General features: G+C 37.1%; 2 protein-coding genes across 5 annotated transcripts in view; one reads left to right on the top strand and one right to left on the bottom strand.

Moving 5' to 3' along the window:
- The first annotated feature begins 4,024 nt into the window (after positions 1–4,024).
- LOC126698790 (formin-like protein 1) lies at positions 4,025–9,722 on the top strand. The gene is made up of 4 exons (XM_050396241.1): positions 4,025–6,440; positions 6,630–6,829; positions 7,794–8,038; positions 8,555–9,722. Exons 1-4 carry the CDS (start codon positions 4,351–4,353, stop codon positions 9,392–9,394), a joined length of 3,375 nt encoding a protein of 1,124 aa, XP_050252198.1. The 5' UTR covers positions 4,025–4,350; the 3' UTR covers positions 9,395–9,722.
- A 4,474-nt stretch (positions 9,723–14,196) lies between these two features.
- Positions 14,197–27,867, bottom strand: part of LOC126698789 (acyl-coenzyme A thioesterase 2, chloroplastic) — a 52,552-nt gene continuing 38,881 nt past the window's right edge. Inside the window, exons 2-6 of one of the 4 annotated variants that reach the window (XM_050396238.1) lie at positions 21,320–21,607; positions 20,301–20,472; positions 15,764–16,236; positions 14,916–15,044; positions 14,197–14,688 (exon numbers count right to left, since the gene is read on the bottom strand). In XM_050396238.1, the coding sequence (XP_050252195.1) occupies positions 14,527–14,688; positions 14,916–15,044; positions 15,764–16,236; positions 20,301–20,472; positions 21,320–21,607 (1,224 nt within the window). In that variant the 3' untranslated portion in view covers positions 14,197–14,526. Of the gene's footprint in view, positions 14,689–14,915; positions 15,045–15,763; positions 16,237–20,300; positions 20,473–21,319; positions 21,795–27,867 lie in introns of those variants that run through there. The other 3 variants (XM_050396239.1, XM_050396240.1, XR_007646588.1) reach the window with 3 other exon arrangements.

The raw sequence follows: 27,867 nt of genomic DNA, 5'->3' as shown, positions 1-27,867 counted from the left end.
AACAGTTCTTCGAAGTTCTAAAAGGTTAGATATTTTGGAAATGAGAGATTGGAAAAACACAAAAAAAAATGTTTTGGAACTTGCATGCTATTAATGAATTTACTTTATTTTTTCATTAATTAACTTGTACTAGTATTATATCACACTGGCATATAGATGATATAAATATAAATGAATTAATACTTGTGAAATGTTTTGGAACTTGCAATGATGGGAGAGAATTCAAAAAGCCATGCAAGCACACTACTTTTTCAAAACGCATTGACTTGGGTTAGCAATCTAGCATGGATTTTCCACATTGTGTCTCCCCTCTCCTGTCAGTCCTGTGGGCATTAGAGGATGCTTTAACTACATATATATATTAGCCAATAACCTTCCCTGTATTTTAAAATATTTTATAAGATTTTTTTAATGATTTATATACAATATTTATTGTGGGGGTAAAAAAATGATGAAACCTTACAGGAGGTTTTCACGGATCTAATTAATTTGTTAATAAGAGGGTAATTCACAATGAAAAGACGGTACAAAGTAAGATCAAAGATTGAAACAAAACTCTTGTATATTAGGCTGTGTTTGGTTGCCGTAAAACGTTTTCCGGAAAATAAATATTTTTCGGAAATGCTAATTTCTGGAAAAGGAAAATATTTCTGTGTGTTTGGTTGCATTTCAAAAAATTTTCCGGAAAATATTTTCTAGTGTTTGGAAAAGAAGAAAGGAAAACACAAATCAGAAAACACAACTCAGAAAACACATCCAGAAAACCCGCCGGCGCGAAGGCGATTCGCCGGCGCGAAGGCGATCTCGCCGGCGCGATCGCGTTCGCGAGATCGCGATCTCGCCGGCGCGAACGATCGCGAAGGCGAGATCGACGAACGATCGCGATCGACGAACGCGCTCGTCGATCGACGAGAGACGAGCGCGCTCGTCGATCGACGAGAGCCGAGCGCGCTCGTCGATCGCGATCGTCGATCGACGAGAGACGAGCGCGCTCGTCGATCGCGCTCGTCGATCGACGAGAGACGATCGCGATCGTCGATCGCGCCGCTCGATCGACGATCGCGATCGTGCACCGCGCCGCTCGTCGGCGCGGTGCGATCGTCGGACGAGCGGCGCGATCGTCCCTCTCTCTCTCTGATCTGGGCTCTCTCTTCTCTCTCTCTCTCTCTCTTTTTCCGGAAGTAAAATGAAGTGAAAATGAAGGCAGATTTCATTTTCCGTGGTCAAACGGAAAATTCGTGGTCAACCGGAAATGATTTTCCGGAAAATAACGTTTTCCGTGACAGCCAAACACCGAATTTTCCGGAAAATCATTTCCGGAATTAGTTTGAAGTCAATTCAAACGCACCCTTAATATAACGTAACTGAATTTTTGCCGAGATTACAAGCAAGATTAGCCAAAGTAAGAACACTTTCTTTAGACTCTCTCTCTCTCTCTCTCTTTTGTGGTTCCACCTTCAATAAGTGAGAAGAAGGCTTATTATACCCTCTCTTAGATCATCCTTCTTATCAGTGGAATACTGGCTGGATGTTAGCAGATCCTTGTCTCATTAGGTGCCTTTTCCCTTAATTTCATAATGAAATTGACTATTGGGGTGTCCAGTTTAGGCTAGTTATTCATTATCAAATGCAGCATGCATTAAGTAGGAATACTTAATTAATGTGGAGGTGACATTGCTTGCGTGCCAATTTGTCTGGTTCCTTGGTGGCTTTTTAGGTAATTCCTCCATCGGCGGCTCTCTAGGTAATTCCTTCCTTGGTGGATTTCTGGATCAAGAATCATCATATAGGACCTTACTTTGGTTTAGTAGGTTTTTGTCGTTTTTGCTTAGGTGCAGTGGATCCAGACTAACCGGGTCTTTCCCTTTATCCTCGTCACAAGAACCTTCCATGGGCCTAATACTTCGGGTTGTGACCCAAGCCCAACATCTTAAGCATTACTTGGGTTGTTACATGGGCCCAAAATCTCATGCCTACCTCGAGCTTTACAAGCTCAACATCTTTGGCTTGACTCCTTTGTGGAGGGGATCATCCTCCCACATTTATTACATGTTATAATAATTAACAAATCAAATTCAATTATATTTCATGTTATTAGAAAAAGAGAAAATAAAAATGATTAAAAGTAAAGTCATATATAACTATTAATATTATTTTTAATTACCTAGCATAATATTTTTTGTTAAAGGAGGTTTTCGTGGATCTAGTTATCACAATTAATTTGTTAATAAGGGGGTAATCCATAATGAAAAGACTAAACAAGTAAGATCAAGGATTGAAACGAAACTCTTGTATATTAATATAACGTAACTGAACTTTTGTCGAGATTACAAGCAAGATTAACCAAAGTAAGAACACACACTCTCTCTCTATTTTTGTTCCACCTTTAGTAAGTAAGTGAGAAAAGGCTTATTTATACCCTCCTTCAGATCATCCTTCCATCAGCTAATTACCAGGCTAAACGGCAGCAAATTCTTGTCCTAATAGGTGTCTCTTCCCTTAATTTCATGATGAAAATGAACTTTTGGGGTGTCCAATTTAGGCGGGTCATTCATTATTAAATGTAGCATGCATTAGGTAGGAACATCTTATTAATGCGGATATGATTATTACTTGGATTGAGTGCCACCTTTCCTGGTTCCTTGGCGGCTTTTTGGGTAATTCCTCCCTCGGCGGATTTCCGGATCAAGAATCATCTGATAGGACTTTACCTTGGTTTAGCAGGTTTTTGCCTTCTTTGCTCAAGTGTAATGGAGCCAAACTAATCGAGTTTTTTCCTTTATCCTCGTCACAAAAACCTTATGTGGGCCCAATACCTCAGGGCGTGACCCGAGCTCGACATCTCAATCATTACTTGGGTTGTTATATGGGTCCAACATCTCATGCCTACCCCGGGCTTTACATGCTCAACATCTCTGGCTTAGCTCTTTGATGGAGGGGATCATCTTCCCACATTTATTACATGTTATAATAATTAGCCAATCAAATTCAATTATATTACATGTTATTAGAATTTATAACTATTAATATTTTTTTTAATTACCCATCACAATTTTTTTTATAGAATCTATGTAACACATATTTTAGGCTATTATATATATATATATATATATATATATATTTCATGTCATTGAAAGGAGTTAAAACTCTAAATCATATTTAATGTCATTTGATAGGTAATTTATTTAGTAATCTAAAAAGGATGGAAGAGGGTGTTGTCCTCGATTCACTAATACTTGATCTTGCTATGGGGCAAGTGACTTAACCCCCAAATTCAAGTAGAACTAGAATTCTAATTATATCTACAAGGAAGGTCTTACAAATATATAGACTTATTTCTAGGCAAAATTATGAAAAATTAGAAGCTCGCACTCTTTAAAAATTTTCTATCATCACAATTGTTTGACTTAATCTTTGGAGGACCTCTTACCAATCGCTTAGATGTAATAAGTAGGTTTATTGAAACATTATTGTGGGGTATAGCTTGGTGGTTGTAGTCTTTATATTGTTTTATACGGTGTTTGACAGAAGTTAAATGGTTCAAGTAGTTTCACACCTTCACTTTAGCGAATGTGTTGTGCCTATGATGATAGGCTTATCAAGACCCCGATGGTACATGTGATATTACATATTGTCATTATGTGATATGTGGTCAATGAGTTGGCACCCACATTTTTTTCATTAAAAAAAAAAAAAGTTTCTTGAAACAGGTCTACTCCCAATGAACATCTATCATTCACTCGTTCTATACTCATAACTCAAAACCCTTATATCCATTTGGAAACTCACAAGTGATTTTGATTTCACCATTTTGCATTTTATTTTCCACAAAAGATAAATGAAGCAATTTATTAATAGTGTGCTTATCTTTTTTCTTTCTTTTTTGAAAAAACAGTGTGCTTATCTAGTTTTTATAAAAGGGTTCGGTTAATATCTACCCTTAGATGGTACTGTAGCAGGAGTAAATATTTACTTCTTTCTGAAAGGAAAAAGAAGAGCAAAGAAAAGAAAAAAAAAAAAAAAAAAGATGAGCACGGTTGAAGGGAAAAGTACCAGCAGAATCTTAGCTGGATGCATAGCAGCTCGCACCTAATTTCCTCCTTACCTTTTTCCACTCTGATTCTTACCTTTTCACACTCTCTTCATCCACCTTCACCACCATCTCCATCTTCATCCACCTTCACCACCACCTCTCTCTCTCTCTCTTTCTCATCTGCAAACAGCAAATGAAACACATTCACATTCACACTCACACTCTCACTCTTCAGTCTCTGAAAATTTAGTCCACACTCCCACAATTCAACCATAGCCTCTCTGTCTCTGTCTTCTTCATCTGAGCCGGTAGCGTTAATGTGGAAATACTACAAGTACAGCACAATGCCCACCATTTCCATCACCATCTTCATCCTCTTACTACTCTTATCTTTCACACCCAACCCCATATCCTGCACCCACATTCACACTCACCACCGCAGAATCCTCCATGAACCCTTCTTCCCACAAGACTCTCTCCCTCCTTCACAACCCCCCACCGCCACTCATCCTCCTTCTCGGCCCACTACCACCACCCCAAAATATCCATTTTCCAGTTCTACCCCTAAATCATCTCCATTTTTCCCATCCTACCCTTCTCCACCGTCAACTCCTCCGCCACCTTCTACCTCCACCTTCGCTTCCTTCCCAGCCAACATCTCCTCCCTCATCCTCCCCCGCACCTCTTCTCCCAAACACAAATCTCCCAAAGCCGTCGCCGCCGCCGTCTCCGTCGTGGTAATCCTCCTCGCCATTGCCGTTTTCTTCTTATTCTTCCACTGGAGACGCAGGAGGATCCGCGGTCTCGACGACGAGGACGACAAGACTTACCTGTCGTCGGAGGTCCAAACAAATGCAGAGGAAACAAGGCCCACCACTGCGACTGCGACTGCCAGCAAGAGAGTGAGAGGAGCCTCCACTTCAGCAAGTTCTGAGTTTCTGTATCTGGGTACTTTGGTGAACCCTAGTGGAGGAGCTAGGATTGATGATCATGGCGGTTTGGACACTCGGAAAATGGACTCGCCGGAGCTACACCCACTTCCGCCACTTACTGCTAGTGCTAGACGAGCCGAGGAAGAGGACGAAGACGAAGAGTTTTACTCGCCGAGAGGGTCATTGGGTGGGAGTGGGAGTGGAACTGGATCTGGGTCTCGAAGAACTTTTGCGGCAGTGGGGAAAATCAGTGATTCGAGTTCGAATTCGTATTCGTCTTCGTCATCGGAATCGGGATCTCCTGCTCGTTCTCACTCTATCAGTCTCTCTCCGCCTGTCAGTTGGAGCCCCAAACCCAAGTCCAGAGAAGAAAACCAAAGCCAAAGCCAAAGCCATAACCAAGCTTCGGCTTCAGCCTTGAATGAACCAGCATTGAATGCAGAGAGAGCTCTGGGTTCATCTCCTACAAGAATATCGAATGCCTCAGATCGAGGTAGGTACTCACCGACACTGCCTGCTTTGTCATTACAGGTGGGTTTGGGTTTGAAGGAGCAAAACCCAGAGGCAGCTTCTTCTTATTCATCATCACCAACATTATCCAATGCTTCTGAGCCAAAAAGACAGTCTTTTTCACCGAGAGACGCAGACCCAGTTGCTGAATCTCCAATAATATCCATGGCTTCTTCTTGTTCTTCATCGCCATTATCCAATGCTTCCAATCCAAAAAGGCAGTCTTTTTCACAGAGAGAGCCAGAACCAGTTGCTGAATCTCCAACAATATCCAATGCTTCTTCTTCTTCTTCATCGCCCCGATTATCAGTGTTGAAATTGCAGTCTCTTTATCCACAACAACAATCTGAGAAAGGTTCAGTTGGAAGATATTCGCAGAAAGAGGCAGGCTTAGTTGCTGGATCACCAACAATGTCCAATGCTTCTTCTTCGTATTCTTCATCGCCACGATTATCCAACGGTTCCCAGCCAAAAAGGCAGTCTTTGTCACAGAGAGACGCAGACCCAGTTGTTGAATCAGCGACAATATCCAGTGCTTCTTCTTGTTCTTCTTCGCCAGCGCGTCATTTGGAGCAAAATACAGTTGGCTTATCCAATGTTTGGGACTCAAATGCGCAGTCTGTTAAGGTTCACGCTCCGCCACCACCACCACCACCGCCGCCGCCTCCTCCTCCGCCACTGCAGCCTCAGTACAGACATTGGGAAGCTCCGAAACCTTTGACACCAATCTCTAAGCCGCCACCGACGCTATTGATACCGCCTTCAAGGCCTTTTGTATTGCAAACCCCACCAAGAACAAAAACAATAACAGAGGTTTCTCCAATTGAGTTGCCACCGGCCTCTTCAACCATAGAAAACAATGAGGAAACCCCAAAGCCAAAGTTAAAACCTTTACATTGGGATAAAGTCAGAGCCAGTTCTGATCGTGAAACGGTTTGGGATCAACTCAGATCTAGCTCTTTTAAGTATGCTACTCACTTCTCAAACACTCTTCTTTTCTTTTTCTCGCTCCTTCTCTTTTTGTCTTTTCATTATTATTTTGGGTTTTAATCTACTTTCGGTTTACTTGTTTTTCTTGGCCTAAAACTGTTCAGTTCTATACTTGTTTGTATCATATTTGTTGACTAATTGCGTATTGAATTGGGGTGCTGCAGATTAAATGAGGAAATGATTGAGACATTGTTTGTGGTGAATGCCCCGAACCAGAAACCTAAAGAAACAACTCCACGATGGGCGGCTCCCTCACCAAATCAAGAGGACAGAGTCCTTGATCCGAAAAAGTCACAGAATATCGCAATTTCATTAAGGGCGCTTAATGTGACCATGGAGGAAGTCTGTGATGCCCTTTTAGAAGGTATCTATAGTCTATCTTGTCTTCTCATTTAATTTTCATGTTGACTTCTTGTTTCTGGGAAAATTGTTGTTTCTCTTATGCAAATGTTATGATTAGAACATATTAACTGTCACATGCTTTAATAATGAAAAATCAGGTTGCTTTTGATGTCTAACAGTTTTTTTTTTTTTTCCTGAATATAAATTCCTACATTTTATTGCTATTTTTGTGTTTACTTGTATTTGTATGAGAATGGCCTTCTCCAGGGTATAGCACAGTTGAAGTCTGTAAATGAAGCAGAAGTTCCTTAGGCAGGCCTCGTTAGAGTTAATCAACAAGCACTTGGCTTCTGTCCTCTCTTCTATCTCTCTCTCTCCTTCTGTAGTGCATGCCCATGTGCAGACATTTTAGCTTGCAGACAACAATTTGTGGAAAGTTACAATTATGGTTAGGATTGCATTGTTGTAACGTCTTTCAGTGTGATTATGAGTGGTGGGACTTGATACTCGTAGGTGCAGGAGCTGATGTTGAAGTGGCAGTTAAATAAACTAGCACTTCAGGATCAGGAGTGCCTAGAACTTATTGTCTGTCTTTTTCCTTTGCATTTTCATCTTGTTATGTACACTTTCATCATCTACTGTTTTGTGAAAAGCTAATTTTCTGTAATCCTCTTTAACACAACGCATTAATGGAATGCTAACAACAGATGATGCTTAATATATAGCAAAAGCAAACACCAGAAATTTATCTTCAAAACGAAGACAAATTTTTTTGTTCCATGAGAAGATTAAATAGTTGGTAGGGTGCTGCATGAAAAATCCGTACATCTTCCTATATCTATTCAGATTACAGTAAAGTAAATGGAGCCCCAGAGGTCCTTTTGTAGATATCCATAACTGATGGGCTTTTCCCCCTATTATTGAGATACTGAACTTGTAATTAAAGTGAATTTCTTTTCTTTTCTAAACTAAAAAAAAAAATGCAGGTAATGCGGATACACTTGGCACTGAACTGCTTGAAAGTTTATTGAAGATGGCTCCAACGAAAGAAGAAGAACGTAAACTGAAGGAGTACAAAGATGATTCACCAATCAAGCTTGGTCCAGCTGAGAAATTTCTGAAGGCAGTGCTTGATGTGCCTTTCGCATTTAAAAGGGTGGATGCGATGCTTTACATATCTAATTTTGACTCCGAGGTTGAGTACCTGAAAAAATCTTTTGAAACTCTAGAGGTAATTCAAGTTATCTAACTTCTCCCTCTCCCTGCTTTCCCCTGTTGGTTGCTTTTTTTTGAATATTACCAAATGGTAATGTTCTGCGATACATCTTCCTTAGAACTTGGAATTTTCCGGACGCCCAATACCACAATATGTTGACTATTCAAATCCTTTGTTACAGTTCTTTCTGAACATGGATCATGTGTTGAATGGCCCAGGTTTTTAGGCCAGCTTCCATGAGCATAACTAGGCTTGCCTACTAGTTTCAGTGTGTGTGTGTTTGTGTGGACACACTCACCTTTGAGTCAAGAAAAAAGAAAGAAAGTCAAAGCTGAACTCTAGTGAAGACTTGTTATCCAATGTTCATCTATGCCAACGCAACTTACGTTGTGCTGTATGAATATTTTGCATTCTCCCTGTAAAAATATCGTACTCCACATAATAGATTCCTGCAATAGTCCATTGTTCATTGTTGGGTAAAGATTATAGTTTTGTGGGTTTTATTGAATCTAATTGGTTTTCCTTCTACAGGTTGCTTGTGAAGAACTGAGAAACAGTAGAATGTTTTTGAAGCTTCTAGAAGCTGTGTTGAAGACTGGGAATCGCATGAATGTTGGGACAAACCGAGGTGATGCCCATGCCTTCAAGCTTGACACGCTTCTCAAGCTTGCTGATGTCAAGGCTGCTGATGGAAAAACCACACTGTTGCATTTTGTTGTACAAGAAATTATAAGAACTGAAGGTGCTAGACTTTCAGGAACCAACCAAACTCCAAACTCCACTTTGAATGAAGATGCAAAGTATAGGAAGCTTGGCCTGCAAGTTGTTTCAAGTCTTAGTTCAGAGCTCACCAATGTGAAGAAATCTGCTGCAATGGACTCCGATGTGCTTTGCAGTGAAGTTGCCAAGCTTTCAAGTGAGCTTGGGAACATTAGGGAGGTGGTGACATTAAATGAGACAGTAGGATTGGATGAAAGCACCCTGAAATTTTCAGAGTCAATGAACAGGTTCATGAAAATGGCTGAGGAGGAGATCATAAGAATTCGAGCTCAAGAAAGTGTTGCTTTGTCTCTAGTGAAGGAGATTACAGAGTACTTCCACGGCAACTCAGCCAAGGAAGAAGCTCACCCGTTCAGAATCTTCATGGTGGTGAGGGACTTTCTTACGGTACTTGATCGGGTCTGCAAGGAAGTTAGTTTGATAAATGAGCGAACAATAGTTAGTTCTGCCCATAAATTTCCAGTTCCAGTGAATCCGATGATGCCACAAGTTCTTCCTGTTCCAGTGAATCCGATGATGCCACAAGGTCTTCCTGGATTCCCTATTAGGCGGCCATACAGTTCCTCTGATGATGAGACTGCATCCCCTTAGTTTTATGGTCTGAATCAGGATGACCTTTTAGCTGCATGTAGCCAAAAACTGCCTGGAACTGGTGGTGGTTAGGAAAGGTTGGAGCTTGTATGGTCTGGCCCTGTTGTAATTTTATTTTATTTTTTTCCTTTTGATCTGTATAAATCCATGTAAAAGATTTTGAGTTCATCCTATAGATAATATACAGAAGAATTTTTGTTCAAAAAGAAGAATAAGCTAGTACGCTGAATTTTTTTGGATATGTATTGTAAGCCTATGAACATAAGTTGATTGAAGGTGGTACAAATGCTGTTCAATTACTTAATAAAAAATTCTGCTCATTGAGAAATATAGCGCCTTTTTTTTTCTTTTTTTGATATGGAAATATAGCGCCCTTGGTTGCATAATCTTTTGACTAAATATTGCAAAAAATTGAATTTATTTGTGATATGGGTTTGGTAATGAGATTACTTAAATTCTTACTGTTCCAAGTTGGCGAAATTGTAAGGGAGTGAGGAGAGAGAAAATAGGAATTGTGGCAACCAAGTTGCCAAAATGGTAAAGGAGTGAGGAGAGAGAAAATAGGAATTGCGGCAACCAAGTTGTCGAAAATGGGAAAAAAAGAATTATGACAACCAAGTTGTCGAAATTGTAAGGGAGGAGAGAGAAATATTTAATAGGAATTTTGGCATGCCCAAAAAAAAAAAAAATTGTGGCACTGAAAATTGGAGTCGTCAATCACCTCACCTCTTCTTCCTGATTCTTATTCTCCAAAGTACTTGGAATATATTCTTTATCACACATAGAATCTCTGTCATGAATTCTTTTTTGTCTTTTCATTTCTCCTCCTCGTTATAAAAGGCAGCATGCATCATCACTTCTTGCATTGTATCTCCTTATAGAAAGTTACATTTTTCATATTGTTTCACTTACCTTCAATTGTTCATTGCTATATTACTCTTTTGCTTTGCTTCAATGTGCACAGCTAAGGATTGTAAGTTTTGGGTTAATGTAAGTTTTTTTGCTTTACTTATTAACTTACAGCTCTAGAAATTAACAGATTTATTATTATTGTATAAATATATGCTTTGTAAATATTAGAAGCTAATATATTGTAAAATATTATGTATTGTTGTAGTTAATATTGTTTGTATGACTATGATTATGATTATTGTTGTTGTTGTTGTTATTATTCAAATTTTAGATTAATGAATTTTTTATGTTTAGGACTACAAGCATTTTTAGTTATATTTGAAATTTACCATAATAAATTGTCACCATATATGAAATTTACCCAAGATTTCAGCAACTTGGTTGCCACAATTTTTCCCCCCTTCTCATTTTCAGCAACTTGGTTGCCACAATTCTTATTTTCCCTCTCCTCACTCTCCTACAATTTCGGCAACTTGGTTGCCACAATTGGTTTTTTCCCTGTCAACCACTCCTCCTTCGAGTACTTCACCTGGGCAGGAATTTTAGGCAGCAAGAATTTTGGTAACCTCATTATTGAAATTCAAATTTTTTCTCATTCCTCCCATCACATCATTTATCTTTCCTCTCTCATACCTTTTGTTAGAATTTCAACAACGGTGTTGGCGAAGTTTACTCTCTTTCCTTATTTCCCCAAATAACTTTCAATAGTACCATATCACAAATAAACTCAATTTTTTGCAATATTCAGTTAAAAGACTCCTTGGTTGTAAGATTTTTCCTCTTATAGCAATAAACTATGTTCCAACTGAATTTCAGCATTGTATAAAAGTGGATGTGATTTGTAGGACAAAGGATTTCTAGTTTAAAAAAAAAAAAGGGAAAAAAAATTCCGATTCTCCAACCTTTTTTACTTCAAAGTAGGTTTGGTTCTATAGAATCATTGGAAAGTGATAACGTTTGATTACACTGAAGATACATCTAAATTGACAAGTATTATAATAACCTTACAAGCCTATACTGGGTACCGCTTGATTTCCATTTCTGACTAGTGTTTTCATTTATCAAAATCTGAGTCTGAGCCGACTTGCATTCCCAGTCGAAGTCCCTTTAAGGTAGTTTATGAGGTCAACTAATGATATTCGTTGCCCTTAAGAGTAACTGGTTTCTTTCAGACTTTAGTCTGAGGTATCTTTCAGAGTAATTCTAATTCTGTTCATTTTACTTTTTGGATAAAAAATTCTAGTAAATTTAGTCCACAGGAAAGGTGAGTTTTTCATAGCTATTAATGCTGGATAAAATAAATAAAGTGCTGCTTTTGCTTGTGTACCTAAAAAACGGCTGCTCTAGAAGTACAACATAGTACTGCTGATACAAATATCTATCATCCCTTAAGAACATCCTGGCTGACATGTGATTATCAGCCCCTGGCAAGCTGGCATGTTCTTGACCAAAGATGGTTGAGCAAAATCCTGTTGTGGATTAAATTTTTTAATGTCCCCCCTTGAGAATGGCAATGCATCTCATGCATCCAGCATTGCATCTCATGGATCATCCCTCTCATAATATGTGAGTCTCATATTAGTGTGGGACTCACTGTGAGAGATATGTTGCATATACTAGATGTATAAGATAATTATTGCTTGAATATTGTTATAGTGATGGGTGGTTTCTCACCAAACAAATAAAAGAAAAGAAAAGGTGAGCATTGGACCAGTGGCAGCCTGGCAGGTATAGTTAAGTGGGCAGTGCAGTTGAGAAGTCACTCCATGCTGGAGGTAGCATCTCATGGAGCCTGTATGCAATGGATCTCTCATAGCATGTGGGGCCTGCATACTGTGAGGGAGCCGGTGGCTCAATAAGAAAATTGTCCCTCTATGCTGGTCATTTAACTGAAACAAAGAGTCAAATTTGCTTGGTTCTGTGCGGTGTAAAATTTTGGATACACTATTGTCCAAGTGTTCAATGGCTATAAATGGTAACCTCTTTGGAAAAAGGAATATGAGCAAGCATAAAATGGTGACCATGAATGGAACATGGTGCTTAGTAAGAAAGAAAAGCATATTGTCTTAGATACTAATCAAGTAAGAATCAAGTGCAACAAAGAGAAGACTGATAATTGCGACCTGGGGGCTGGAAGCAGGAATATATTCCTAGTGTTGTATTCTTGTAATTTGGGGAGGGCAAGGGAAATAATCCTCAACAACTTCTCAAGGAAGGTGTTTTAAGATCAGAGGGAAATAAATCATTCCTTTGACTTAAAGTGTGAGAATGATGAGTGGGTCACTCTTAGGGTGAACTATGAATCAAAATCATATTTGTGCACAAAATACATAGTTTTGGGGCATGCTACTTCTAAAGGCAATAAGGGAGAGACAGTAGTAGCAGTTTTGGCAAAATTCAGGAAGGTGCAATGAAGCCTGAAGAAGATGAGCAATGGTAGCTTGTTGATAAAACACGAAAGATTGATTGACGTAGCAGCTTTAGGTCTGGTTGAGAACAGTGGTAACTCAACCAAGGCAGATGCAAATGATGTCATGTTGCATTCTAAGATAGCATAGTGGAGGAAATAGTGCAATTTTAATTGTGACATTGTTGATATAGTAGTTCCTTAGGATATATGGGGAAGGTAATTCAACTGAATGTTCCTGTAACCCCTAGAAATTATGGAAATACTCAAGCACAAATGAAGGTAGTGTCTCCTGATATAGCCTCTCCTGATCTAATCCCTTTCTTCTTATTCTTCCTGTTTCCTTTTCCACCACCTTGGAGGTAAGTTTGCATCTTTCTATCATTTTGAGAATGAATTTTGCCTGCTGGAATGCAAGGGAGGCTTCACATAGAGTCCAGGGTGGTCACAGGACCACCCTGACCTGGGAAAAAAACAATCGTTATGTATAAATTTTAAAAATTTATGAATTTTTTATCATTAAAAAACTTTGTGACCACCCTAAATTTTTTTTAGGCCCAATATAATTAAGTTTTGGACAAAATTTGGTAACAAGCTTGGTTGTAGACTAAGGTTACAACTCTATTCAATATATATTTTTTATTGAATGTGAATTTTAACAAATCTACCATTTAATTACGTTTTCTTCTTAAATCCTCTATACTTGCAAAATTTCAAAAAGGTAAAAGATCAATAGTTATGTCGTCAATCAAATATTTAAATTTCAAGTTTTTGCAGTCTAAAATTATCCATAAAAAATAATTTTATGGATCGAATGGTAAATAACATCTGATTGGCATGGAATTTTGATATATTTTTAGAATATAGAGAACATGTAATTCATCGATTAGAATTTCAAAATATGTAAAAACAATAATTCATTTAGTAAGAGTGACTACAACTAAGTTTGTAGCCAAATTTTATTCTTAAACTTTGGTCCCTTTAACAATATATTAAGTCCTTGCAAATAAAAATAAAGAGTCCAAGAAAAATTTTATTTAACTAAACTTTTGAAGAGATGTAATTTGCAACATTGATAATGAGACTATCATATAATAATTTCCACAAAAAAAAAAAAAAAAAATTTAGAAGGAAATTGTAAAATTTTTATTTATTTGCGTGTGTGTGTGTGTTTTTTTTGTCAATGTATGTTCTCTTTTTATTAGATTTTGTATAATTTTAGTTTCTTAATGACTATCCTAAAAAGAATTCCTTGAGCCATCATTGCTTCTGGAATGGGGCGGAATGGGGCGGGTCTAATGAGTAATGACCTCATAGAATATCATTGGAGTAATAAACTTACATACCTCTTATTTTGCTATATTAAAAGGGGGGAAAAATATAAATACCTACGAGTTTTTTTGGTTGATAAATAAGTAATTTTATTAATAAAAACACACTTGAAGAACAACCTTCAAACAGAACAGGACACACTGCAACAACATCAACACTAGAAGAAAGACTTCAAAACACGGCATACTGCCCTATTGCAAACAAGTACACTCCCCCAAACTCCGAACACTGCAGGGCACCTTGCCATTACAACAATACAAAACAGATAAACATTTACCAATAGACCTTGCTCAAAGCACATACAAACGCAGTGGAAGATATATTCCACCTATTACACAGAGTACTTGACACTGGTTTACAATAAAAAGCCCTCCATCTCACCTTTGTTTCTGATCTTTCTTTAATATAATTAGAGTCTTACAAACTTTCAACCATAATTGGCATAGTTACTACTAGTTGCCTTGATTGGTTTGCTGTACATTTAAATGCTCTGTGATCTTTGCAGGGCCTCAGCATCCATGCGCTCCAGAACACGTTGAGCTTCTTCCTCTGTCGCTGGAACAACGTTCCTGAGCCTAAATCCATTCTTTGGGGCTTTTGCCTCAGGACGAACAGTGAAAGTAAAATAGAAAGTATTTGACACCTGTTTCAGATTATACAGGAACAGACAAAAGATATGCAATCAATAAAGGGAAATTTTTAAACAGCCATTATGAACTGAAGCTCAAATTCATGTGGATAGTGCAAAAAAGGATATTATAAGCCTTCTACAATTACTCTTTCTAAGGTAATATAAGAGTCATAACATCATCCTATAGAAGTACAAATAAACTTTTTTGTTGTTTGAAAGCGGAGTTTGCTAGGACTTACCACACTAGACCTCATCTCAGGCCTCGTAACGTGAGCAACAACTTCAACATAGATTAGAGGCTGATCAGGATTGTCAAGTTCTGTGTAAAGAACACATGATTTGAAACGCAGGAAATCTCCAACATCCACCTGTTCGACAAACATATATAATAAATTGTCTCTAGATATGTACAAAGTTATTCATGTCACATGTAGGCTGAATGCCAAAATGGTAGCCAAAACATGGTAGTGCTAATACATTTTGGGCAAGGTAGAATCAATCTTGCAGGGCTCTTGAGTACAATCTAAATCCCCCAAATTTTGGTACTTAAAATAAAAAGTGGCGTCATTTATTTGCAAATACAATAAACACTTAACTCAAGCCTTAATACTAATTAATTTGGACAAGGCTCCTCATCATCTAAATGGGGTTGGCCATATATACTCCTTTCCACCATTCCATCTTTATCTAATTATGGTTGATTCTAAGGACAGTGGCTGAGTTGTACACTTGCTGGAAAGGGTGTTGTCGCAGATAAGAAAGAAGTGTATTTGGAATGCTACTGCCTTGTGTGCCATGATGTGTTTGATTTGAGAGCATTAGTTGCACCCAAGCAAAACTCCCTCTCATATGAAGATTCTGTTCTTATTCTCACTTTTTAATTAAATGGCTTCTTGATATATATTACATGTCCATCTTTCATAGGTTTTCTTTACACTCTCCATTTCAGGAGTTAGTATCTTAATTTTTTGTGGGGCTTCTCTTGTATACGTCCTGACTATTAGGATAAGCATCCTAAACTAACCACACAAATGAAATCAGAAAGGGGAAGAAATGCTGTCTCAAAAGAAAGAATGATGGTACTCACAGGTTTATAGAAATCAACATGATCAACTTCCAGAAAGGAAGGAACTATTCCAGCAAAGGCATAAGCCGTTGAAAAAGCCAATTCAAATGCTTTGTGCATCAGAAACCCTCCAAAGATTCGTCCATGGAGGTTTCTCTGTTGTGGATGGCATATCAAAGCATTTTCGAGCCGAGTATCCCTCAGAAGAATGCTGTCTCTGTCGGCCAAGGCTGGCATGTCACAGAAAATCCTGCCTTCAGACAACAAAGCTTCTAATCTATTCACCTCCGATTTATCACTTTGCTTTTTATCTTCTCCCCTCTTCATTTTTCTCACTTTATCTCTTGCTTCCGCTCCATCATAAAGGAACTTTTCCTGTTCAGTTTCTGGTGTGAGCCGGTTCACTTGAGCTGCTTTGTTAGTCTTGTAGTCGCGGGCCACAAAGATGAAGTTGGCAGTCAGAGCTACCGAGTCTGAATCATCCGGGCCCTCACCTAACAAACATGTAGTAAATCAGATAATGGTCATCTTTGTGCAAATAGGTCCACAATTGTCTAGGCAGAATAATGTTCTCATTCGTTTGAAGAAAAATTCATGCTTTTTGCATGGTTTCTTAGTTAAGTTAGTATGCATATGAGGAGGAGTTGAATTCCAAGATTATTAAAACATACAAGGAAAGCATAATTTCTTGTAAATGATTGAGGAAATGTAAAAAGATTTTTTAACTACTCAACTTAGGCCAGCCTTAATCCCAAATAATTGGGGTCAACTACATTAATGTTTTTTTTTCCCCCACTAAGCCCTAGGTAAGAACACTCCTCTTTTGTATTAATAATTTAATAGAATGGACATCAGTTGTGAGTACCATCCTTATTCTGTAGATTGGAATTATTTACTTCTCCAGTTTCATCCTTCATTCTTGGATTATATTGTTTGCATAGGTCATGATGCTGCTAAGGAGAAGTATAAAAAAGCAATCAACCTATGAATTTCATAGTTTTAGACTCAGAATGCCAAACTATGTCAATGCTTATAGAAAGAAGGGAGCAAACCTAATAGAACAAAACAAATTAAATAAAATGGGCATTTTATTTGAAAGAAAATTAAAAAAGATGAATACAATCAAGACCAAAGACCTAGTTATACCTCGTAATATCGAAATAGGTCAGTTTAGAAAAAATGTGCTTTACTGCTTTAGTGTACTTACTGTTGACATATTAAAGATAAATGGATTAAGTCTTATGATAGATCCTATGACTGGCTATGTTTTAATGGAGTAAATTTTAGGTGATTCCCGCAATATTGATGATTCAAATCATGTAAGTGAATTAAGCAAACTGGCCTAAAGTATTAGCAGCACTCATCATATATATCTGAACAAATATGTAGGGAAGACCTAAGTGAAGATGTTGTGTCACTGAAGGTTATCATCATCTCGACATCAAATTAAAGACTAATTATGGTCCTGACTCCTGAAGAACATTCAAGAGTAAGTGATGTAGGACAGATCGAGACACAGTGTACGTGTGCTTGTGATGGGCTTAGAGGTAGGAGAAATTGACAATTTATGGTTTAGAGCTTTAGAAAGAAGGGTTAGAGCTCAAAGAATAGTCACAGTTTTGGTAGGGAAAGGGAAGGAGTTGGTTAATTAATTGCAAAAGAGGTGATAAGCAATTTAGATTTAGGTCCACAGCTTCTGAATATATAATAGCATTAGCATGATCAGTATGCGTATAGAGCCCATGCACTAGAGCCCACTGGCTTACCTAAAATGATATTCACACGAGACCCACTGCCTTAGAGCCCACTAGGCTTACCTAAAGTGATCGAAATACCCCTCTTTTCGGTCTTAAATTAAACATCAGCTCTGTTTACCAAAGCTTTCAAACTCCAAATTTTAATCTATTTTTCATTCTTAAATTAAATTATAAATTTTTTTTTGAGTTCATGTCTCGCGGCTTGGCATCCCCTAAATTAAATTTCTTGTTCCGTCCCTCATGCAAGTTGTATGATGTAGAACAGAATCTATTATTTAATTTTTATAATATATTAATTTTAGTATTTTTATGTAATTTTTGTTATTTTAAGTTTAGAGTTATTATTTCCTTATTTTTAGGTGTTTTTAATGTTGTTTAGTCTAATTAGGGTTTTGAAGATTTTTCTAGTCATTTAGTTACTATAGATTTTTTATTTATTTTTATTATTTAAACGTATTGTAGCCTCTAAAGGCAATACCGATTATTATTAATAACTTATTCATAAGCCAGCAAGGGACCTTTAGTGGATTCGTGGTTCATGATCAAAAACTATTAGTTAAGTTTCTGTTCCTTCTAAAAGAGTATCATGTGTGCTTTCTTCTGACTTCTACACTATCAGTGTCTGGGACATGTATTATATCAATATGTATGTGGTAAATAGTGGAATTTATTTATGAGTTTTTTTTTTTTTTTTTTTTTTTTTTTTTTTTTGTTTTTTTTGTGAAACGTGTATTCTATATGTATGAAAATTTGAAAATCTGAAAGGATTTTGAAAGTATGAAATGGACTTGTGTAATTAAGTTTCTGTGTGTGATTGCTATGATTTCATGGTGTAAGTAGCCGTGTTGCGTTTGTGGTTGAATTCAAGTATGACTCTACATATAAAGATTGTAAGTGAAAGCAAATTGTTTATTCGTATTTTCTAGAGATTTTCTAAAAAATCTTCTTTCTCTTCTTCAATATTTTTGGTAAACAAATAGATGGAGGACTGAGAGAGATGGATGGGTAATTGGTCTTTTACTTTTAGGTATTAGGGTATAGCTCTTCAACTGTCACATGTGATTCACTGTCTATAATTTTCTTTTAATTTAATAGCAAAATGAATAGAAAAGGATTAAGTATAACAAACTTTTTGATTTACAGGGTCGATTGTGCTTTTCATTAGTTTAGGTTATAAAATTTTATTTTGAGTATAATTTAGGGTGAAAAGTGTAAATTTTTCCTAAAAAATCTTCATTTCTCTCCCTAAATTCTAAAATCGAGCAATGCTCCCATTTAACTATTGAAAATGAGCAAATGACCGCCAACTTTAGTAACACATAATGGAATCTTTTTTGATTCATAGAATATTTCATAGGGAAATTACTAAATATGCTCGAGAGAGAAATGCAAATAAAACAATAGTTGGGGGGGGAGTGCAAATGACCTAATAGTTAAGGACTGAATTGTAATGAACGTGTTGAATTATATTAATATTTCAAATTTAAAATCTCAACAATTTCAAGCTTAATTTTAAAAAAATAAAATAAATTTTGACTTCTCTAGTATAGTGAAGAAGGGGGAAAAAAAATCTTATGATATATTATACTATTATCTCCTAATTAATGTGCTCAATTTTACATATATATTTTTTTTCAATTTTTTATTACATTGTTATAGAATTTTGACTTCTCTAGTATAGTGAAGAAGGGGGAAAAAAAATCTTATGATATATTATACTATTATCTCCTAATTAATGTGCTCAATTTTACATATATATTTTTTTTCAATTTTTTATTACATTGTTATAGAATTTTTAAGGTTATTTATAATTAAAAAAAAAATCCTTTGATAGTCAGAAATAAATCTAAGATAGGAAAAACAAACATTAATATTTTCTTAGTTAATTCAAAATAACAATGTCATATAACATCTTTGAAATAAAATCAAGGCTTACATAGAACATTCTAAAACTTTCGTGAATATGATTAGCTAGTACTTCTAAGTTAATTTTTTTTGTTTTCATTTTACTTTTTAAGTATTCAAATGATTTTTTGGAATATCTTATATTTTCATATGTTAATGATAATTTATTTATTGATTATTTTCAATTATTATTTTACTTATATATATATATATGTTAATCAAATATTTATTTTAATAAATTAAGTAATTTTTTCTTCTATTAATAAACATTTTTTTGAGTTAATTTTGTCTCAACGTTGGGTCATTTGCATTTGCCATCTCAAAAGTACTTTAGTAATTTTATTGTGAAATATTCCATGAATCAAAAGATTCTATAACAAAGTAGGGGTATTTACTCATTTTCAAAACATTAATTTTTGATTTTGTAGTTTAGGATGATAATTGTGAACTAACCCATAAATAAAAGGGAGAAAGTGTTTTTTTTTTTTTTCCCCAAATTTGTAATTTGTACATTTTTTTCCTCCACTTTTAAGAAAACCCCAAAAAATATTTTGATGTGAGAGATATTATAAATTATATTATATAAATCTTACAAATTAATGTGTCATCAATTATAAAAAATAATTCAAATACAAAAAGAAAATAAAATTTGCAACTGTTTTACTGTTATCCTAAAGAAAATTATGGATTAATATATATGCAACTCAATCTTCATTAAGGAAATTAGTAATTTTAAAAGTAATGATGATGGATTTTAAATTTTTTAAAAATTAATATAGAATATTAACTAAATTTTATTTAAGTAATATTTAAACATAAGAAGGTGTATTTAAAAATTATAGCTGTAGATCTCAAAGACTCAAACTGTATTCTATTCATTTTCCATATTACATTACCTTGAGTTATGACTTCCATTTGAATCTCAATTGAGGAGCGGCCAACCCATATGACAGAACCACTTATTTTGAGATCTTTGTCAACACTTACTGGCTTCTTCAGCACGATCCTGTCCACAGAAGCTGTGACTAGCATGAGAGGCCTTGTTGTGATATCATCATCCGAACAATGCTAATTAATCCCACACCAAACAAACAAACAAATAAGTCACTAAGATACTGTTCATATGTCTCGCTATATTATTTAGTTTTTTTTACAGCATTTTTAGCAAAAAAGTTTTCAGTTTTAGGGTGTGTTTGGATAAAATTTATTTTGCTGAAATTGAAAACTGAAAACACTGTAGCAAAATAATTTTTAAATATGTGAATAGTGCTGTGGGACTCATTTTTAATGAAAAAATTGATAAAAAATGAAATTTGTGGGTCCGTAAACAGTGCACATATGCACTGTTCACGGCAGAAAGTCCACTTTTGCGGTTACTGTTTAATGAACAGTAACCGCAATACTCAAAACGCGTGAAAAAAAAAAAAAAAAAAAAAAAAAAAAAAAAAAAAAAAAAAAAAAAAAAAAAAAAAAAAAAAAAAAAAAAAAAAAAGAGGCAGCAAACGCAGGAAAACGTGGATCCAAATGGATCTATTTCTAAATGGATCTAAAAGTTGATTACAAATTTCCAGCTTTTAACATGCAAATGATCAACTATGGACACAAGTTAACCCCTTTGAGAGAAGTAAATTTCAAGAATTTCCTAATGAAGTGTAAAATTCCAGTACATGTGGTAAAATATTGAGGGAATCACTTACCTTGACATATTTCCAGCTTTTAACATACAAATGAATGTGATCCGCCACACAATATAGCAACTTTGTTTTTTAAGTCACCACAAAGATTTTATCACTACTGGATTATCACTTGAACCCAAAAACACCTCATTCGAGAGAAGTAAATTTGAAGCAATACTACCCAAAGTGTTAAATTCCAGTAATCAAACAAGTGGTAAAATGTTGAGAGAGAGAGAGACCTTGAAAGTGATGGTGCCAGCCAAGGCATCAAGGTCTTCGAGCAACTTTCCAATTCTGAACTCATTCCACGGATCCTTATACTGCTCTCTCAAGGTGGAGTCGGAGGAGAAAGCATAGACAATGGTGGTGCGACTCTCTGAGGGAGTTCTTGTGAGCAATTCAGTAGGAGGAGGGGCATCGTCTGGTATGTCAAATAGCCTCTCATTGATGCTCACCCTCTCGTCCCACAATGCATCTGTCACTGGTGAATGGTACACTCCTGGCCAATAGCTAATTGGCTTGTGCACCTCAGAAGTAGGAGAAGATTTGGCATCCTCAGTGGGCTTAGTCAAAGTTGAGACAACAGGAATGGTGTTAGAAGAAAGCGAGGAATTCAAATCCATGGAATATTTGGATTTTCCTTTCAAAGAAACACCACCGGCTTTTAGATTAGTTTTGTGTAGAGAAGTCACAAATGGGATGTGAGAGTGAAAGCAAGCGTATATAATGTGGCTGAGTACACACCAACGCATACGGAGTGTGAAACATGATTTTACTTTATTAGTATTTAAATTGTGTATGAATGTGTGCAATTAAAGAGTGTTTAGTACTGTTGTTTAAACAACAGTTTTCAACTACATTATACGTATTTTTATGCACTTTTTCACCTACATGTATTTTTATAAAACAACAACGTTATTAGAAATATCCCACCAAATGGGCCCTAACTATGTGTAACATATATTGTGAGAATTTGATTGGGTGCAATAAACACTGTGAGGGCAACCAATATAATTGGAACAATGTTACTACACAAACAGATATTCTGCTGAGTGCGATGCCTTCATGATATGGATGCATCAATAGTAATACTGCAGGCAGGGTAGGAAGAATGCATTATTCACGTGGCGGGTCCAACACAAAAATGAAATCTCAGCTGAATTTAAAAAAGAAAAAGAAAAAGGAAAAGACCATTATTATTATAATTATTATGCCCATTCCCTCTGCCCCAATTCCCTCTCAAAGAAAAGACCATTGATTAAGGAGAAACCCACCATAGAAATAAATGTGACACACCCTATGTGAGGTGGGCCGGCTTTAGACTCTGGTTTCTCACTCAAGCCAAAATGTTTATGAGGGTCTGGGTTTCCAATTCTATGAGTACTTATTAGAAACTCTCTGGGAAGTAATTAAATGCATGATTAATAAAGTTCACCGTAAATATGAAAGAATAAAACAAAAAATAGAATATCATGCAACTGTACTTTTAAAATACCTAATAAAATTTTCAAATTCTAGTAAGGTTGGGATAAAATACTGAGCTTAGCCTACCAAATCAATAACTCGACCTGGTGTATATATAAAATACAAATTCGAGTTGTTCCAATGGTAGCATCACATGAGGAAATCAAGTTGATCGCATGAGAGAGTTTAAAATTGCATATAGTGTCAAATAATTTTTTTTTTGAGAAGGTAGTGTCAAATAATTGAACATTGATAATAATTACTTATTTGATGCATGTGGTACACGAGAAAATAAACTAATATAAATCCCTTGTTCTTAGTGTCAAATCGTTATCAGAGTTACTAATCCAAAAAGGTGGCTTTAGGATCAACCGACTATCGACCTTATCTTAGGCTACCAAATCAATTAGTTTAGTGTACATTAATAATGCTGACATCACATGCGCAAATCAAGTTGCTCGAATGCTGACATGAAAAAAAAAAAAAAAAAAAAAAAAGCTGACATCAAATGCGTAAATCATGTCCGGCTTTAATGGTGTGGCTAGAAGAATTTCGAACAAAGATTGGGTGGCAAGTCCAAAACTACCTGTACCTTTAACTTTAACTTTTCTTTAGCAATGATGATGTATCTAATTGATGTAGAGTTTTATTTTTGAATATTTCTATTGAGAACACCATAAAATATCGATTAAGATACCATTTTTTTTGGATATCTCAATCAATTGTTTGGTATTAAATTTATTGGAGCATTCAGAGTTCAAATCTCTATTTTTCAACTATCAAATTAAATAAAAAAAAAAGTAGAAAATTCTTGGTTATTAATAATAATTGTTAGGATCATTAAAGTATTGGTAAAGAAGAGGATGAACTTGGTCATAGCGTTAAGAAGTTTAAGGAAAGTAATGGAGCTAAGCAGTCTTCCCAGGACCGAGTACCCATCAGTTATAAGGATAGCCTAGTAGGTGATATCCTTGGCACTTATGAGCAAGCCTTTAAGCTTGATATGGTCAGAGAGGAAGACGCAGATGAATCGGATACGGAGCTGGAACCTCTTATCGAAGGTATGGTGGAAGTTAAACTGTCTAAGGAGACTAAATCTCGTATCAGGAAGCCATGGACAAAGGCTTTGATAGTGAAAGTGTTTGGTAAGACTGTGGGTTTCAATTACCTCACTTTCAAAATCAACGCCTTGTGGAAACCAACTTTTAGAATGGATCGTGTAAATTTAGGAAAGGACTTTTTCTTGGTAAGATTTAGTAGCAGTGAGGATTATGATAAGGTTTTGCGTGGTGGACCGTGGTTCGTGGGAGAGCACTTTTTAGCTATCAGGCCTTGGGAGCCTTACTTTAAGGCTTCAGAAGCGAAGCTGTCTTCAGTGGTAGTTTGGGTCCGACTCCCTGAACTCCCCATTGAGTTTTATGATTTAGAAGTGTTAAAGGATTTTGGGAGAGCCATTGGACTCGTGCTCCGTATTGACTCTTACACAGCCACGAGTGCACGAGGCAGCTATGTAAGGCTATGCATTCAGGTCGACCTGGAGAAGCCTCTCATTAAATGGGTAAGGGTTGGACGAATTAACCAACAGGTCTTGTACGAAGGCATCTCTTCTCTGTACTTTTACTGTGGGCGGATTGGACACAAGCAAGAAAGCTGTTGTTATAGAGTTAAACCAGTGACAAAAATTGCAGAAGAAGCGGAACACCCTCCCAACAGGGACGGAGGCCAAGATGCTCAGTTGGATTTAAACTTTGGGTCATGGATGCTTGTCACGAAGAGAAGGGGCTCAGTTCGAAATGGACGTAACAAGTCCCTATTGAAGTCTGAAACTAACAAGGAAAATTACAAGGGCAGTTTAGTAAACCAGGATTCTTTAAATGAAGTGGATGATGACGTCCAAAGCAAATCCCAGCGAATAGACGTGGATGGATCTCAGCATGGGGAGACATGTGCGGAGTTAACCCAACGTTCTCATAGGGAAGACAAACCTGAAGAGGACTGTGACATGGCGCTATGCCAGGACACCCTGGGGCTGAAACAACTCAGTAATGTTCAGGAAAGGCAGACACAATTTGAAAAGACTAAAGAAAGGGCCGGTCAATCTTCCAAGCCTCGGCCACTAAAGGATTAGGTGTGAAAAGCTCCAAAACTTTGAAGAGGTAGCTATCTAGCTCTGGAACTAAAACCACCCAAGGCCAGTCAGTTTCCCCATCTGAAAGTCCCAAACTCAGAACTAATGGAAGCAAGCTTCCGAGGTGTACTCCAAGCGCAACGTTCGAACTGGGCGATATGGTACAGGAACAAGGTAGTTGGGATTCCAGACAAGATAATAGAGCAGATAAGGGCAGCTCCAACGATGTTGGTGGTGTGGCACGAAGAGGATCTAAAGAATGCTTGGAAGCATATTTTTCCTTTAACACCGATTAGCTTCAAAATAGGTCTTCTGGAATTGGACCATCCGGCGTGGGGTCACACCCCCAACCCGTGGTGGAAATTCCTCACAGATACTCCCCTATTGTCTTGGGAGGAAGCGGAGAGATTGGGCAGGTATCCAAGGCCATCAATGGTGCCCCACTTCGACGAATCAGGATGGTTAATACAAGAGAGGAAGATTGTAGACTTCAGGGGGATGGCTTTAGCTCACATGGGGAATCATCCGTCCTTAAAGCTGATCCAGGTGCTAGCACCAGTGCAGAAGTGCGACCTTCTCATTTGTTGCAAAGAGGATATTCTAGGCATCCTCCGATACATGATGATATGGAAACCGGAGTCGACTACGTCCAAAGACTTGTTGAGGAGACTGGGTTGGAGCATGGTAGATGTAGCTATGATGAATCCTAACCCGTCGGAAATTCCCTTAAGACAATTTGTCAAGATGAATATTCTGATGTGGAATTGCAGAGGGGCTTTAAACCCCGACTTTAAAAGGAGGATCTTTGAGATGGCCATTAATCATCAGCCTTCCATAATGGTAATTACTGAAACTAGAATTGGAGGTGAAAGGGTGGAGAGGATCATAGAGGGTCTTCCATTTGATGGGTTCATAACTACTGATACCATAGGGTATGCTGGTGGACTGTGGGTTTTATGGAAAAAAAAAAGGATACGAAGGTGACTTTGCTAGCTTCCACGGAGCAAGAGATATATGCTACTGTTAAGGTATGTTCCTTTAACCTTACTTGGGTTAATTTCTGCAATATATGCCCGTCCTAGACTAGTTGAGAGAAGGATACTATGGTCAAACCTTTCTGAAGTTGCTAATCTCCACAAGCTTCCCTGGCTTCTTTTGGGAGATTTCAATGAAGTTTTGTGTGGGGAGGAAAAGTTGGGGGTAGAAAGGTGAACATAAACAGGGCCATGGAGTTTAAGGAATGCATTGATACATGCAACGTGATAGACCTGGGGTTTGTTGGTCCCAAGTTTACATGGACGAATATAAGACCTATTTCGGATCTTATTCTTGAAAGGGTTGATCGGTGTTTTGCAAATCCGGAGTGGAGACTCTTATTTCCAGAAGCAACTGTTACTCACTTACCTCGTACTTTCTTTGATCACCATCTAGTGTTAGTGGAGCTTTGTAATTCAAGGACTAATCATGGGAGCAAGCCGTTCCGTTTCCAAACTTTGTGGTTACTCCATCTGGATTTCCACAAAGTGGTCCAGGATGCCTGGAGTGTGGGGGTAAGCCTCAATTGGGCTATTTCTGGATTCACCAATAGAGCTAGGAAATGAAATGCTGAAGTGTTTGGGAATCTTTTTGCTAGGAAAAGAAGAGTACTAGCAAGGCTGAATGGGACTCAAAAAGCCTTAGCTGAAAATCCGAATGATTCTTTACTCTAGTTAGAAAGGAAACTAATTGAGGAATACTCTTTGATCCTTCTTTAGGAAGAGGAGTTTTGGGCGTTCAAATCTAGGCTTAATGCAGCCACTTTTGGGGATAGAAATACTGCATATTTTCATGTTTCCACAGTGGTTCGTAGACACAGGAATAAGATAAGGTGCATTAGAAACATGGAAGAAGAATGGCTATATGAGGATGATAAAGTCAAGGACCACATCCAGCAGAGTTTTATTAAACTTTACACTACGGAAATGGAAGTTTCCAATCTGAATGCTTGGACTTCGGATCACTCCCACTTTTATTTCTCTAATGAGGAACAGGAACTAATTGGGATGGATGTGTCTGATGAGGAGATAAGAAAAGGCCTTTGGGCCCTCAAACCTTTTAAAGCTCTAGGTGCTGATGGTCTACACGCTGGATTTTTCCAACATTTTTGGCATGACGTAAAGGATTCTATTTATGCTGAAGTTAAGAATATATTTACTCAGGGAATTATTCTGGGATACCTAAATGAGACTCTGATCACTCTTATTCCGAAATGCAAAAATCCTAAAACCATCTCCCAATACAGACCTATCAGCCTATGCAATTCGATTTATAAAGTAGTGTCAAAAATCCTTGTTGAGCGTATCAGGCCTCTCCTAAATAAAATCATTTCGCCCGTCCAGTCAGCTTTTGTCCCTGTGCGAAGAGGCTTAGACAATGTTCTTATTGCTCAGGAGCTTATCTATGCAATGGATAAAAAGAAAGGTAAATCTGGATGTATGGCTATCAAGATTGATCTGGAAAAAGCTTACGACAGGTTAGAGTGGAGCTTTATTTATAAAATCCTACGAATATTTCACTTTCCTCAAAACATCATCAAACTCATCATGAGTTGTGTCTCTTCTACTAGTATTTCTATTCTAGTTAATGGGGGTAAACTTGATTCCTTTGCTTCATCCCATGGCATCAAGCAGGGCGACCCCCTATCCCCGTACTTATTTATACTATGTATGGAATATCTCGGCTACCTAATCTAGGAAAAATGTATTGATGGCAGCTGGATCCCAAGTAAAGCCTCTCGTGGGAATGTAGGTATATCTCACCTCATTTTCACTGATGACCTTATATTGTTCATCGAAATAAATGATGAGGCCTTTGAAGCGATCTCTGATGTCCTTCAGACTTTTTGCTCTGAATCTGGTTAGAAGGTGAGTATGGAGAAATCCAGAATCTATTTTTCAGCTAATGTAGATGTTGAAAGGAAGGAAGAGATATGTGGTATTTTGGGATTTCAATCCACAAATGCATTCGGGAAATATCTTGGTTTTCCAATTAAAAATAAGGGAGCAGGAAGAGGTTAGTTTAATTTTGTGGTAGAGAAAGTAATGGAAAGACTGGCTGGATGGAAGACGAAGTTTTTATCCTTGCTGGTCGAGCTGTGTTAGTTAAAGTTGTCATGTCAGCCATCCCGAGCTACGTGATGCAAGGGTCAACTCTCCC

This window comes from Quercus robur, chromosome 9 (genome assembly GCF_932294415.1).
Source record: "Quercus robur chromosome 9, dhQueRobu3.1, whole genome shotgun sequence".
NCBI classification, from domain to species: Eukaryota; Viridiplantae; Streptophyta; class Magnoliopsida; order Fagales; family Fagaceae; genus Quercus; species Quercus robur.
Note: the sequence above shows the minus strand (reverse complement) of the source record. Positions and strands in the feature narration are given on the sequence as shown.